The 15,513-nt window shown below is 49.1% G+C and overlaps 1 protein-coding gene across 1 annotated transcript; it reads left to right on the top strand.

Moving 5' to 3' along the window:
- Positions 1-107: 107 nt before the first annotated feature.
- On the top strand, positions 108-15,056 carry AAFC00_001462 (uncharacterized protein; the record flags this gene model as incomplete). The annotated part of the gene is made up of 4 exons (XM_069347924.1): positions 108-6,362; positions 6,415-6,479; positions 6,535-14,836; positions 14,907-15,056. The coding sequence occupies 4 exons, from the start codon at positions 108-110 to the stop codon at positions 15,054-15,056; spliced, it is 14,772 nt and encodes a 4,923-aa protein (XP_069204123.1).
- Between the last annotated feature and the right edge of the window lie 457 nt (positions 15,057-15,513).

The raw sequence follows: 15,513 nt of genomic DNA, 5'->3' as shown, positions 1-15,513 counted from the left end.
ACAGCGGTGTACCTGCCTTCACTTTGAGTTGTACATACCTTGCTCGATGACTTCTTTTTTCTGACAGTTGATGCACTTGTTGATAATCTTCCTGCGATCGCAGCAACATGCCCAGTCCATCTACGGAATCCGTGTATAACGGTGTCTATATGGACGACTCACTTTCGATTCTTAATCCAAATCCCAAACCACTCGACGGACCAAGTTTGTTACATTTCCTGATCGCTGGTCCGCAACATGATGGAGTTGCACTTGAGTACACGAATGCAGATGGGAAACAGATCTGGTTTTCGTACAAGAAACTTCACGCCGAAGCTGAGCGGCTGGCATCACGAATTGTGCAAAGTTGGGGCAGCAACGTAGGCCATCAGTACCAAATCATTCCGCTATACATAACACAGTGTCCCTCGCTGTATATATCACTGTTGGCCATTCTGAAAACTGGAGCTGCGTTCTGTCCCATAAATCTGGACATCCCGGAGGATCGATTGAAGTTCATCTTGAAAGATACGCAGGCAGGAACTCTGTTAACTACTTCTGCCTTGCGTTCAAGTTTGCCGGTGCTGGATGATGTGAATGTCATCGTTGTCGACGAGGACGATCTGAAATCCGAATATGGACATATCTCATTGCCGACTTCTCTGCCAGAGGACGCTCTTGCGTATGTCATGTACACTTCTGGCAGTACAGGCTTGCCGAAAGCTGTATGCCTTCCTCATTTGGCTGTGTCTCAGTCTCTTCTAGCCCATGACAAGCACATCCCACCTTTCGACCGCTTTCTTCAATTCGCTAGTCCAACTTTTGATGTCAGTGTATTTGAGATATTCTTTCCTTGGATGAGGGGTCGGACCCTCATTTCGTGCGAGCGCGGCCGACTACTGAGTGACCTTCCGGGCACTATTACAGCCCTGAACGTTGATGCGGCGGAATTGACACCTACTGTTGCAGCGAGTCTTGTCCGAAGCAGGAATAATGTACCGACTCTCAAAATGCTGCTGACTATCGGTGAAATGTTGAACCCGCAAGTGATTCAGGAGTTCGCCGGATCGGGCCTGCAATCTAGCATACTTTACGGCATGTATGGACCCACCGAAGCTGCAATACATTGCACGCTGCAGCCGAGTTTTGGTGTCGACATGCCTGCTGGAACAATTGGCGTGCCACTTGACACCGTATCCTGCTTCGTGGTCAAACCTGCGGAATCTGCTGAGCTGGCTAACACGATTGAAATACTACCACAAGGAGAAATTGGCGAGCTTGTGGTCGGTGGACATCAGCTGGCTTCTGGATATCTCAACCGGGATGAGCAAACACGTTCGGTCTTTGTCTCCCATCCCACATTCGGAAGTCTTTATAGGACTGGCGACAAGGCACGTCTACTTCCAAATGGCGTCTTGGAATGTCACGGCCGTATCTCGAGTGGACAAGTCAAGCTTCGAGGACAGCGAATCGAGTTGGGAGAGATTGAACACGCTGCGTCGAAGGTGCAAGGGTGTCATGCAGTTGTTGCCAGTGTTATCTCAGGGCAACTTATTGTATTCTGCGTAGTCGAAGACAGCTCCGTGACGACCGATGACCTACAAACTGCGTGTCGCAAATGGCTGCCGAAGTACATGATACCTAGCGATGTTGTTCTCCTGGACGATTTCCCCTATCTACCCTCCGGAAAAGTTGACAAACGTACGCTCGAAGGAAACTACAAGTCACGAGTCACGGCATCAGTTGTAGATCACGACAGTATCTCAGCAGGTCTCATGAACATCTTACAAACATTGCATCGTGTGTTGCATGTCGAAGTTAGTGTTTCAACGAATCTCGGAACAGTGGGGCTTGATTCGCTCAAGGCAATCCAAGTTGCCTCAGAACTTCGAAAGGGAGGTATTACATCAATCAGTGCACTTGATCTTTTAGCATCTTCGACCGCACGGGATCTTCAAAGCTTACTTGATGCAAGTTCTTCACTACCTGCGACAAATCGAGAGCTCGCGCAGGCAATGAGTCAAGCTCTTGATAGCATCAGGCAGCATACTTACGACAACCTTCTTGTTGATTATGATAGGGCACAAATACAGGAAATACTGCCGTGTACGCCAGTGCAAGACGCCATGCTATCAGAAACAAATCAAGATCCTAGGGCCTATTGTAATTCGTTCGAATTATCTCTGTCGTATGGAATGGATATGATAGAAATGAGGTCACATCTTATCCGCCTTGCTGAAAGCCATCCCTTGTTACGCTCTGGCTTTTGTCTATCAGGCACTTCACTCAGCACGTACTCGCAATTGACACGACAACATATCGACGAATCACAAATCCAAGCGGTGGAGGAATTCAATCTCTCTTTCTCCATCGATGACCCTGCAACGCTATTATACCCATTGATGATCCAGTACAAGCAGGACAATGGTGCTTTGCGGATATTGTTTCAACTGCATCACGCCCTTTACGATCAATGGTCCATCGAGATTTTGATCGATGATCTCAATGATAGCATTCACGAACGTAGAATTAGCGACCGACCTAGCTTCAAAGCTATCAATGAGTTCTACTTAGAGCTTTCACTTTCTCGGGACTCGCAAGAAGAGTCCCTCGAATTCTGGAGCAACTATCTTTCTGGCGTTGTTCCAAGCCACTTGCCGTCTCTGACGGGAGATAAACATCTAGCGGGATCGTTGGACGTAGCACATTACGAGATGAATATCGACATGTCAATCACCAGACAGGCTGCACATAAAATGGGTGTCAGTACCCATGTGTTCTTCCAGGCAGCCTTTACTTATCTACTCGGCATGTACATGGGATCTCCTGATGTAACATTCGGCACAGTCTTTTCAGGGCGAACACTTCCCATTGCTGATATCGAACACATTTTTGGGCCTATCCTGTCCACTTTGCCGACTCGTGTTAACATGTCTGACACAAGGACATTCGGCGACATATTACGAAAACTACAGGGAGACAATCGCGACATCATGAAACATGGTACTGTGTCGCTATCGGATATCAAAAGAACATCGGGAGCTCCTCCAGGAGAAGGACTCTTCGATAGTATATTCGTCTGGCAGGAAACGGCTCGCATGCCTGGGCGAAATCCTAACACATGTCGGCTGCTTGAAACGCGAGATTATCTAGAGTTTGGCCTGACGCTCGAGTTAGAGCCATCGCAGGAAGGTGTCAGAGCGAAGGCTACATATCAGTCTAACTTACTAGCAGCAGCTGCTGTGGGTACAATGCTGAGACAAATTGAAGCCATAGTGGCCTTCTGCGTCAAAAGCCCTGACACTTTGGTTCAAGATGTCGGTCAGTCCTTACCATCATCGCTGCTTTCATTAGCCAATCCAGAGCCGCAGAACTTCGTGTATAATCAAGGCCTCAACAGTACGGTTGAGAAACATGCGATTCATAACCCTGATAAGCTGGCTCTATGCTTTGCCACTGATATCGATGAGGCACAGGTCACGACGCAAGAATTGACTTATGAAGAACTCAACACCAAGGCTAATAAGCTGGCTCACTTTCTGGTGTCTATTGGCACAAGGCCCGATGAGCTGGTATGTATATGCATGGAGAAGTCGATCGATCTCTACATCGGTATCCTAGCTATTGTCAAAGCCGGTGCGGGCTATTTGCCACTTGTGCCAGAGATACCCTCTGCAAGATTGGGCCGCATTCTCTCGGACGCTAAGGTGAAGACTGCCCTTACCGATGGTCAGGTCTCGCCTATCATCAACGACATTGGCTCTTGTAAAGCCTATGAAATTGCGTCGATCGACCTCTCCACTTTTCCAACGACCAATCCCGATATACTCGCTGACCCATCGAACATCGCTTATGCGGTATTCACGAGTGGAACCACGGGACAGCCTAAGGGAGTACTCGTAACACAAGAGAACATATTGAGCAATCTAACAGTGCTGGAGAAGATATATCCTGTTGGTGAAGATTCGAGGCTTCTGCAGGCATGCAGTCAAGCTTTCGATGTGAGCGTATTCGAGATATTCTTTTCATGGTTCACCGGAATGTGTCTGTGCTCGGCAACCAAAGACGTGTTGTTCAGAGACATCTCAAATGCCATAAATCAGCTTGAGGTAACACACCTCTCGCTCACGCCAACGGTCGCTTCGCTCGTCGATCCCCAGAGTGTGCCCAAGGTTGAATTCCTCGTCACAGCTGGTGAGGCGGTCACTACGCAAGTGCATAGGGCATGGGCAGGGAAAGGTCTGTACAACGGTTACGGACCTTCAGAGACAACAAATATTCTTTCCGTCAATCCGAAAGTACGAGAGTGTCACCCGCTCAACAACGTCGGCCAACCCTTTGAGAACTCCTCGGCTTTCGTCCTCTCACAAGATTCAGGTTTTTCTCCATTACCAACTGGTGCTCTTGGTGAGCTTTGTTTCGGCGGACAGCAGGTCTTTCGCGGATACCAGGCAATGGAAGAGTTGACGAACAGCAAAATCGTTGACCACCCAACCTATGGTCGTGTGTATCGCAGCGGCGATCTTGGGCGTATGCTTCCAGATGGCACTCTCTTGATTGAAGGACGCGTGGATGATCAACGGAAACTCAGGGGCCAGCGCATCGAGCTTGGAGAAATCTCCAGCACCCTTCTTCGCGCGCCCTTCGTCCAAGATTGCTCAGTTCAGATCATCGGAGAGACCAAAGAACTGGAACGTCTCGTGGTTTTCTGGATTCCGAGTGAGCGAGCGTCACAAGAATATGCGTTGCTTGACCCTGTGGAAGATCTTAGTAGTCACATCATACAGCTGTTTCAGCTGCTGGGTGATGAGCTCCCGATGTATATGATTCCATCGTTACTGGTACCACTCACAGCTTTACCTATGACTTCGCAGGGCAAGATTGATCGAAGATGTCTAAGAAATGACCTAGAGAACCTCAGCCCGGAAGCGCTTACTGGCTATTCGCTAGCTACCGAGGAAGACAGTAGCGTCGAACCCCAGACAGATACCGAGCGTAATCTAACCGTCGCACTCGCAGAAGCATTGCAGATTCCTCAACTCACTGTTAGTCGCAATACATCTTTCTTTGCTCTTGGACTGGATTCAATCTCCGCAATCCGTTACGCCAAGGCAGTAAGGTCCTTGCTCGGGGTATCGCTGGATGTTTCGACAATTCTCAGGAGATCAAGCGTAGCTAGATTGGCCACTGCAATCGAGAGTTCCTCTTCATTGCCTGCTACCAGTATGGGAAATCACAGTACATCTGCACGGGCGAGCACAGTGGGCACCTCTCTAGGGTCGCACGTCATCGAGAATTTCGGGGCGCATAACAAGACTGTAGTGTCTGTACTACCGTGCACTCCTTTACAAGAGGCAATGCTCGCCGAGAGCTCTGCGGGGTCAAATACCGCGTATTTCAACCGCACACTGTTTAAATTATCATGCGATGTTTCTCGATTGCGAAAAGCATGGGAAGAAATGGTCAAAAGGCATGATATCCTCAGGACTGCTTTTGCAGAGAGCGATGATGCAAGATATCCATATCTACAAGTCGTCCTTTCTGAGATCGAAATGCCTTGGCAACAGATGGGCACTTGGACAGAGAGCCCCAGATCCCTTCTTGAGCCTCATATGGAACAAGACATGAAGCTAGTGCTAGGCTTCGAACCACCATATGCCATGAAAGTGTATGAATCTTCGTCAGCCGTGTATCTCTTGCTGGACATGCATCATGCGTTATACGATGGCAATGCAATGTCCAATCTCCTTCTCGAAGTCGAACGATCGTACCATGGAGTTGCGCTGCCTGCTCCCGCAAGATTCGAGGCCTTCCTAGATCATATCGTGTCTTTGGATATGGACGCGGCGGAAGCCTTCTTCGCTGCACAGCTCGATCAATACATACCCCACCCCTTCCCTAGGCGTGACGGACCTGAAGCAAAAGCTAGATACGGCGTGACAACTACACAACTTCCATGCAAATTGTCAATAGTGCAGAGTTTTCTCCGCAAGCACAACGTAACAATGATTGGGCTAGTACAGGCTGCCTGGGTCAAGGTCCTATCAACTGCGCAAAATCAAGATGATCTTTGCTTTGGTAGCGTACTGAGTGGTCGTAGTGCGCCTGTAGAAGGCGTCCTATCCCTCGTTGCGCCATGCTTCAACACGGTCCCTGTTCGCGTCAATGTTGCTAAATCTCGTACAAACCTAGCTTTGATCAAGACCCTACAGAAGATCAATGTAGACTTACTCCCTCATCAAATGACTCCGCTCCGTCGAATTCAAGCCAAGATGTCACTCGGAGGTCAGCGCCTGTTTGATTCACTAATTCTTCTACAACAATCTGAGGCTGCACGCGATACCACTGTTTGGCAATTAGAGGGCGAGTCTGGGGATATGGGTGTAAGTAACCCCCCAAAAACTTCAATGCAAAGCAATACTAAGCCCATCACAGTTCCCATGTATTGTGGAAGTCTTGCCACAAGGCGATACCGTTACCGTATCACTTCATTATGATAGGTAAGACCATAGCCGTTCTGACGTTATCACACCACTGATTATTGGTTTCCACCAGACATTACATCGATAATGAGTCTTCGATCAACGCCCTCCGTTCAGCTTATATGGCCGCCTTCGGTTCCTGTGTTGACTATCCGTCTGGCGACGCATTGGATCTGATTGGATTCGACAAAGCCCTGCTTTCAGGAATGCTAAGATCCAATCCGGAATCTCTCGCGAATCTTGAAAGTCAATCAACAGAATCTAGCACAATCGGAAATTCCCACGAAGACTGGTCCTCAACAGAACTAGAGATTCGAAAAGTCTTCGCCGCAGTTTCTGGAATGCCTGAAGATCGGATATCGAGAGATACGACCATATACAGAATCGGACTGGACAGTATCAGTGCAATCAGGGTGTCTAACCATCTCCGCAAGAGAGGCTTTCACCTGACTGCAGGGCATGTATTGGAAAATCCGTCTTGCTCGCAACTTGCCTCAGCGGTACAAAGCCAGGGCACAAGTCCAAGCCAAACTACTCCAGCATGCGATTTTCAAGCGTTCGACAGACGTTTCCGCGCTTCTATCAAGTCATCTAATGAGGTGCTTCGCACCAAGCAATTCACTATACGACCTTGCACCGCAGTTCAAGCTGGTATGATCAGTCAGTACCTACAGTCAGAAATTCAGCAATATTTCAACCATACGTTCTATCTCTTGGACACCGATGCTACTAAGAGTCAAGTAGCACAGGCATGGGGTCAGGTCATGGCCAGGCATGAGATGCTTCGTACAGGATTTGTGGGCATAGAAGATACGCTCCATCCCTTTGCAATGCTTACGTATCAGGACTGGAATCCGCAGTCTACTGAACTTCGTTCCAAGATTACCAATGGCGCGATACTGTCTTTCGCTGAACGTGAGCGTGCTGCGGCAAAGTCAGTCCGAAAAGATCTACACTATCCACCCTGGTGTTGGGATTTGTTCAGCTACGATGGCAGGCCATGCTTACAATTCTCGGCCCACCACGCACTGTTTGACGCAGAAACGCTGCGATTCATCCAGAATGATCTACGTCTAGCTCTGGAAGGCCACGCAGTTCCTACGCGCGGGTCGATTGACAGCGCGCTGACCTCGATCATAACGAGTAGCACAAACAAACAACTCGAACAAGCAGCTTTCTGGTCAAATCATCTTAAAGATGCACCAGTCAGTCGCTTTCCTAATCTCTGCCCGGTTCGAGTCTCCGAGGGTAGTATTTCCGAGATCGAGACTATCTGTAGAGTCTCTCAGAGTGCTATGGAAGACCGATGTCGGACCATGTCTACGACTTTGCAGGCTGCTGGACAAGCTGCGTGGGCACGACTGCTGGCAGCATACAGCGGAGAGTCACGTATATGCTTCGGAGTAGTGCTCTCTGGAAGAAACACAGCCGAGACAATGGCGTGTCCTTTCCCCTGCATCACAACTCTCCCGATAACTGCGGATACATCCTTGGCCAATGACGAATTATTGCCAGAGCTATTGAGCTCCCTCACAGCTATTCGGAAGTATCAATTCACCCCACTTACAGACATACAACGATATGCTGGAAGGCCAAGTGAAGCTCTATTCGACAGTCTTTTCGCATATCAGAAACCTCTAATTGAGGATTCACCAGACTCCTCATGGGACATCGCCCACACAAGTGCTTCTGTAGACTATTCAATCTCGATTGAAATGGAAGTCCTCCCTCGTGATCAACTCCGATTCCGGCTCACGGTAAACACTGCGCATATACCTTCCCCACAAGGTCGCATCATGCTAGGCCAATTTGAGTCCCTCCTAATGTCTATCCTGGGCGAGTCTCATAGAGACGGATTAAGTCTGTCAGTGGTCCCACCCAAGCATCCAGTGCTTCCTACGGACATTCGCTTCTTGCACGAGTTCGTCGCTGCCACAGTATCAGCTTGTCCAGATCGCATTGCCATGGAATTTGTTCGGAACCTTGTGGACGGACAAGTGAGCAGCAAGAGCTGGACCTATCGCGACCTCGACGAGGAAAGTAACCGCGTTGCTCAGTTCCTTGTCCAGAGGGGTGTGCAATCCAACAGCGTCGTAGCCGCGTCCTTCGACAAGTGTCCAGAAGCCTCATTCGTCTTTCTCGGAATTCTCAAAGCCGGCTGTGCATTTTGCGCCATCGACCCCACAGCACCTGTTGCTCGCAAACAATTCATACTCGAAGACTCAAACGCAAAACTTCTGTTCACGTCTGCAAATACTGTCAAGGAGCTTGAAGGCACGTCCTCTTGCGAGATCGTGAATGCTATTGACAACGAAGAATTGCAATGCATGCCGGTTGAGGCGGTACCAGAGCCCAGGTTGACACACTCTTCCATAAGCTATGTTTTGTATACCTCAGGCACGACCGGCCTTCCTAAAGGTTGTGAGCTTACACACGATAATGCGGTGCAGGGATTGCTTGCATTCCAAGAGATCTTCTCTGGTCGATGGACCAAGGACTCGCGTTGGCTTCAATTCGCGTCGTATCACTTTGACGTTGCAGTGCTGGAACAATTCTGGACCTGGAGTGTAGGCATTCGTCTTGTTTGTGCCCCAAGAGACTTAATCCTCGAGGACCTTGCTGGGTTTATCGATACGCTTCAGATTAGCCACCTGGACCTTACGCCATCACTGGGTAGACTGCTCGATCCCACTCTCGTACCTAGCCTACATCAGGGTGTGTTCATCACCGGAGGTGAGGCAGTAAAACAAGATATGATAGAATCCTGGGGTGACTTTGGTTGCTTGTTCAACTTCTATGGCCCTACGGAGTGCACGATTGGAGTGACGACGTTCCCATGCGTACCATGCGAGGGAAAGCCATCCAACATTGGCTGGCAGTTTCCTAATGTCGGTACCTTTGTTCTTGCTCCAGGTACTAAAACCCCCGTCATGCGTGGTGGGATAGGCGAGCTCTGCATCTCCGGTAAACTTGTTGGTAAAGGATACCTCAACCGACCTGAGCTTACAGAAGACCGATTTCCCAACCTCGATGGATACAACGAGCGTATCTACAGGACTGGAGATCTGGTACGCCTGCTGCACGATGACAGTATCGAATTTCTAGGTCGTCAAGACAGTCAAGTCAAACTCCGAGGACAGAGACTTGAAATTGATGAGATCGAATCAGTTATCCGAACTTGTCCGGATATACAAGATGTGGTTTGCCTTGTCGCGAAGCATCCCAAGCAAGACAAGGATCTACTTGTTGGTTTCATCGGCTTGTCCCCCAAACGGAAGCAATTCCCGCCTACTCCGGCGTCTGTAGAATCAAGCCAATCTATCATTGCAGCAGCCAGGGCCGCTTGCGAAGAGCGTCTGCCGGGCTACATGGTTCCAACTCATTTTATCCCGATCGAGCATATCCCCTTATCGATCAACAACAAGGTTGAAGAGAAGCAACTTCGGCAACTCTATCGCGAGCTACCCAACAGTACTGTTCAACAGTACTCCGCACAGTCGCAAGATCAGAAGCCATTGAACAGTACCGAGCAAAGCATCGCCCGGATACTGGCTTCTCTACTCAAGATCAACGAGTCAGAGTTGAGCGGATCTTCTAACGTATTCGCCCTTGGATTGAGCTCCATTACTGCCATTCAGTTTGTGCGAAGATTGAAAGCTGGAGGTTTCCCTCGCGCACAAGTTACAATGGTCATGCAAAATGCTACAATATCGGGATTGGCAAAGACAATTAGTACGGATACACAACACGACAATAGAGGTATCATTGCTGCCAAACAGTCAATATCAGCATGCCGGCAGAGGTATAGAGGCTTCGCCTCCCAGATTCTTGGCAGTGATCCAGATGACATTGAGGATATTGCAGCCTGCACCCCATTACAACAGGGCTTAATATCACGTTCGATGAATGCCGACTCTCTGCTGTACTTCAATGCTCTCCGTTATGAGCTGCAGTCCGTCAACGTGGAGCAGCTCAAAGATAGCTTCCAGCAAGCAGTCAAGCAGACGCAGATCCTGAGAACGGCTTTTATCGAGACCGACGATGGATATGTACAAGTGGTGAAGAACAGCACGCTGCTCACGTGGTACGAGATCCTTGACGTCACAGAAGGCGCTTTAGAGGATAGACTGAAAAAGCGAAAAGAAGAATGGCGGTCTAGAAATGATCCTCATCTACTGTCTCCATTCGAGGTTGTTGTGGCACAATCCCACGATCGCATCGTCCTGGTGGTACATATACACCACGCCCTCTACGATGGCAACTCTATTGACATACTGCTCGACAACATTACGGGATTGTATCGTGATCACGGTGCCAATTTCGGAAGGCCCTTTATCGAAGTACTCCCTTTCGGTCCTCTGCGTCAAGTGGAAGGTGTTAAGGATTTCTGGCTCGAGTACCTTGACGACTTACACAAAGAGCCAATGACTTCGCTCGATCAGGCAGGCAGCCACGACATCTTACAGTCCGTCAACAGCGATCTACTGGTTGGTGCAGATCAAATTCGGAAGTCCCTCAATGTTACACTACAAGCCATTGTGCAAGCCGCTTGGTCAGCCACTCTGAGAAAATACTACCAAGGTGGAATTGGTGCTGTTGTCTCAGGTCGCTCGCTCGATTTTGATGGCGTTGAGAGTGTTCTGGGGCCCCTCTTCAATACGATCCCTTTCAATCCTGTTGTTGGCAAGGATGACTCATGGAGTGATCTCGTACAGAGATGTCATAGTTTCAATGTTTCGGCATTGCCTTTCCAGCATACTCCAATTCGAGACATCACGAAGTGGCTCAAAGGAGGCCCATCCGAACCCTTATTCGATACTTTGTTTGTCTTCCAGAGTGGAATCCAAGACCATGGGAGCGCGCAGCAGCCTATGTTCATCTTGCAGGATGATACTCAATTCGAAGCTGATTATCCGCTATCCTTCGAAGCACAGGAAACATCAGAGGGTGTCCTGACATTGACTATCGCCGCCAAAGGTTCAATATGTTCGCGACCGCGAGCAGCGCAGCTTCTCGAAGAATTCGAAGGAGCATTATCGGCAATTATCTCTGACCCTCACGCTAATATCGGTCTATCGCTACAACATGATTTCCAGGTCACTAAGCATCGATCAATCAGTCGTAGTATAGGCAAGGATCTCAATGCGACCCAGGATTTCTCTTGGTCTCCGCAGGCCCTGGTACTTCGTTCTGAGATAGCTTCATTGGCGTCGTTGGACGAATCCGATATCGATGAACATGTTTCGATCTTCGAACTGGGTCTGGACAGCGTTGATGCAGTCAAACTTTCGTCACGCTTGAAGAAAAAGGGTCTTGTGGTTGCTGTGAGCGCTCTCATGCGGTTGCAGACAATACCCAAGATAATAGACTCTTTCAAAAAGTCTGCGACATCTCAAAAGAGAGAGGCTTCGCATGGCTTTATCACCGAGTTGGAACCGCTTTTGACCGAATATGCTGGAAGAAGTACATCAGGGTCGTCGTTGATAGAACGAGTTCTGCCGGCGAGTCCGATGCAGGAAGCACTCGTCTCTGAGATGATTAAGTCGGGGCACAATGCTTATTTCAACCATGATGTCCTCAAGATCTCTGAGTCCATCGACATTGCGGATCTTGCAAGGGCTTGGACGGACGTTGTCCATTCTTCACCGATCTTACGTACCGGATTCTTGGAAATTGATGATCCTGATCTGGATGTGACGTTCGCACAGATTATAAGCAAGCCACAAACACTTATAATCAACAATGTTGATCTCGATACTGACGATTTTGCTCCTTTGCTCAAGTCTGTCCAGCATGAATTTCAGTCCAGATCATTGACTGAACCGCAATTCCAGCTGACGTGGGTAACTACCAAGTCAGGCAGATATCTCGTCCTATCAATTGCGCACGCGTTGTATGATGGGTATAGTCTGTCGTTAATACATGAGGATGTTGGCGAAGCATATCATGGTCGGTACAAACCTAGACCATCTTATCTTGAAGTTCTGGAAGGTACTCTAAGTGCCTCTCAAGAAGGCGCCACCACATTTTGGCGAGGCTTGCTCTCCGGTGCCAACAAAACAAATGTAGTTTCCAAAGAGGAACTGCACGGGTCGTCAACAACCTTTAGGCGAGAAAAGCGCAGCAAGGTCGCCTCGTCCGATGTAACGAAATTCTGCAAAAACGAAGGGATCACGACTCAGGCCTTGTGCCAAACCGCTTGGGCATTTGTTCTTGCTCATCTGGTTAGGGACATGGACGTCATGTATGGCGTCGTCTTAGCAGGACGCGACACTGCCTTGGCTCAGCTAGTCACGTATCCTACGATGAACACCGTGGTCATGAGGTCGATACTGCACGGCTCTAGACGAGATATGTTGAAGTACATGCAAGGGACAATTGCAGACTTGACCGAGCATCAGCATTCTCCCCTTCGACAGATTCAAGCGGCCTATAGAAGAACGATGCCGACCGATGGTTCACAGACAGTCGATTCACTGTTCAATACTCTTTTCACTTTCCAAAGAAGGCCTGAATCATCAGCTACTTCATCTCCCGCGCTATACCACTCTGTAAATGGAGCATCGGACGTCGAGTATCCCATTGCCGTGGAGGCCGAAGTGCTAGAAGAGGGACTATTCTGGCGTACGGCTTGCAAGAGTACTGTCTTTTCTGAAGACGAGACCGAGAACATGCTCGAACAACTTGACCTGGTTATGAGCGAGATCATGGCCCGTCCCGAGAATCCTTCATTTGAGGTTAAAGCTCAAGAGATAGGCATCTGCTCTCTGCCACCATTTAGAGATACAAGCTTTGGGTCAGTAGCAGACTCTCAACCGCTTCAGGATGTCTCGCCTACACCACACAGTCCGGAACAATGGTCACTCGAAGAGGATACCATCCGCAGCGTTATCGCGCAGGTCAGCAAGACTCCGACAGAAGAAATCTCCAAACAAACGCCTATCCAAAATCTGGGGGTCGACTCCATCAACGCCATCAAGATTTCTGCCTTGCTACGCAAGAAATCTCTCAAAATAAGTGTCGGGGATATAATACGCGCAGGTTCTATAGCAAACATGGCGGCAACACTGCAGGCACGAAACTCCGGGTCACAGCCACTCCCTGTTGCTTCGTCGAGTGACCAGGTCTCGACAGACATTTGCTTGAAACGGAACCTAATACCTGAACGATTTGGCTTAAACAGACAGGATGTTGAAAGCTTCCTCCCAGCCACTTCAGGTCAAGTTTACATGCTCAGTGCTTGGCAGCGTACGATGGGACAAGTTTTCTACCCAGAGTTTGAGTATGTCTTGGCCGGCGATATCAGTCACAACGACATTCGAGCAGCTTGGACAAGCCTAGTGGAGCATCATGCCGTTTTGCGAAGTGTTTTCTATGCCACAAAAGACGAAGAAATACCCTTCATACAAGCTATCATGAGAAGCGTCAAGGATTCATACATGGATCTAGACACTGGCGACGATAGCACGAGCACAACACTGACGCAGCCGTACGCACACTTGAGGGTCAAGTCCCTGCCTGATGGATTTGGTCTTGGTCTCAAGATTCATCATGCATTGTACGATGCTGTCAGCCTGCCGCTTCTGCTGGCAGAGCTTGAACAACGACTCAGGTCTCAAAATCCGCAACCACCGTCTATCGTTGCACAACCATCCTTCTCGGACTTCATTACTCTCAGCTCGGGTCATGAGGTGAAAAAGAGCCAAGAGGAATTCTGGACCGACTACTTGCGCGGGACATCTGCTCTGCCTTTAGCGAGAACATCGCTTGACTCGTCCAGCAGAAGGATAGAAACCTTCGATCCTTCAGTCGTACCCATGAATGAGCGTCACGAGGCAGTACTTCGCAAACAAGGAATCAATATCCAAGCCCTGTTCTTCGCCGCATATGCCCAAGCGTATGTGGGCATTGCTCGACACGAAGCGGCGCCAGAAACAAATGAAGATGTCGTGATTGGCATTTACATGGCGAATCGCTCGCACCTGGACGATCTCTCCGCAGTTGCAGCGCCGACCGTGAATCTAGTGCCATTGCGAGTCAGGTCACCGCACAAGCAGTCACTTGTGGATGTAGCCAAACAGATCCAGAGCTATCTCCAAGCGATTGGCACCGTAGCCAATTCCACAGCAAGCCTATGGGAGATTGAGAAGTGGACCGGAGTCAAAGTCGACACGTTTGTCAACTTCATCAAGATACCGGAGCGAGACGACGATGCCGAGGACGCGCAGCAAAAGCCAGAGTCGTCGAGTGTAGCCATCGGAGAAGCACAAGACGGACGAACGACAGCGAAGAGAAGCCAAGTACACGAGAGCAGCGCAGCGGACTTCAAGCTCCCGACTGAGCTACAGAAGAACATCGTCAAGGATGCCTACCTAGTAAGTCTCACCCTTTCCCTTCCCCGCTTGAGAAAAAACTGCAAACATGAAACTAACACCATCATCACAGCCATCGCTAGACATAGAAGCAACGGTCTCCAACGGAGCACTAGGTATCGGTGTGTTCGGATGGGAACAGATGATGGGGCTCGAAAGAGCCGAGAGGTTGATAGAACAAATTGCTGAAGCCTTGACGAGTGTCGTCAACGTTGTTGAATGATGATGGAAAGCTGATAGACACACTGGATCAAGTACATAAGGGGTTCGAGCAATGGAGTTGGAGGGGCGGGGAGGGGGAGTTTTGTTTTTTTCCTGTTGTCGTTGCGCTCATGTATTTTGATTCGAATCAGATCATACACGGTGTGAGTTTTCGAGTAAAAAAAGATAACCATCACGCTTTGTGCACTTGTGTAAGAAGCTATATCAACAAAGCCAACTTTCGTCGTTCGGGACGTCGCCGAGTACACCTCGTTGTCGTCGTCGGATGGTCACATATCAATCCCGCCACTGACTGTAGACACACTCGGTATCTGTTCTTCAAACACATTGCTCATCATCAATTGACTATGCATGTATGTCCAGATCGATCCACGAGCGTCAGATCGCAAAAGAAAAAGAAACGCATGACCAACCCGACCGAGGAACTTGGACCCACCGAAGCCCTGGTTCTCTGATCC

The sequence above is a fragment of the Neodothiora populina genome, assembly GCF_041146345.1.
Source record: "Neodothiora populina strain CPC 39397 chromosome Unknown canker_contig_12, whole genome shotgun sequence".
Taxonomy (NCBI): Eukaryota; Fungi; Ascomycota; class Dothideomycetes; order Dothideales; family Dothioraceae; genus Neodothiora; species Neodothiora populina.
The sequence above is the reverse complement of the archived record's forward strand: the minus strand, read 5'-3'. Positions and strand labels throughout refer to the sequence as shown.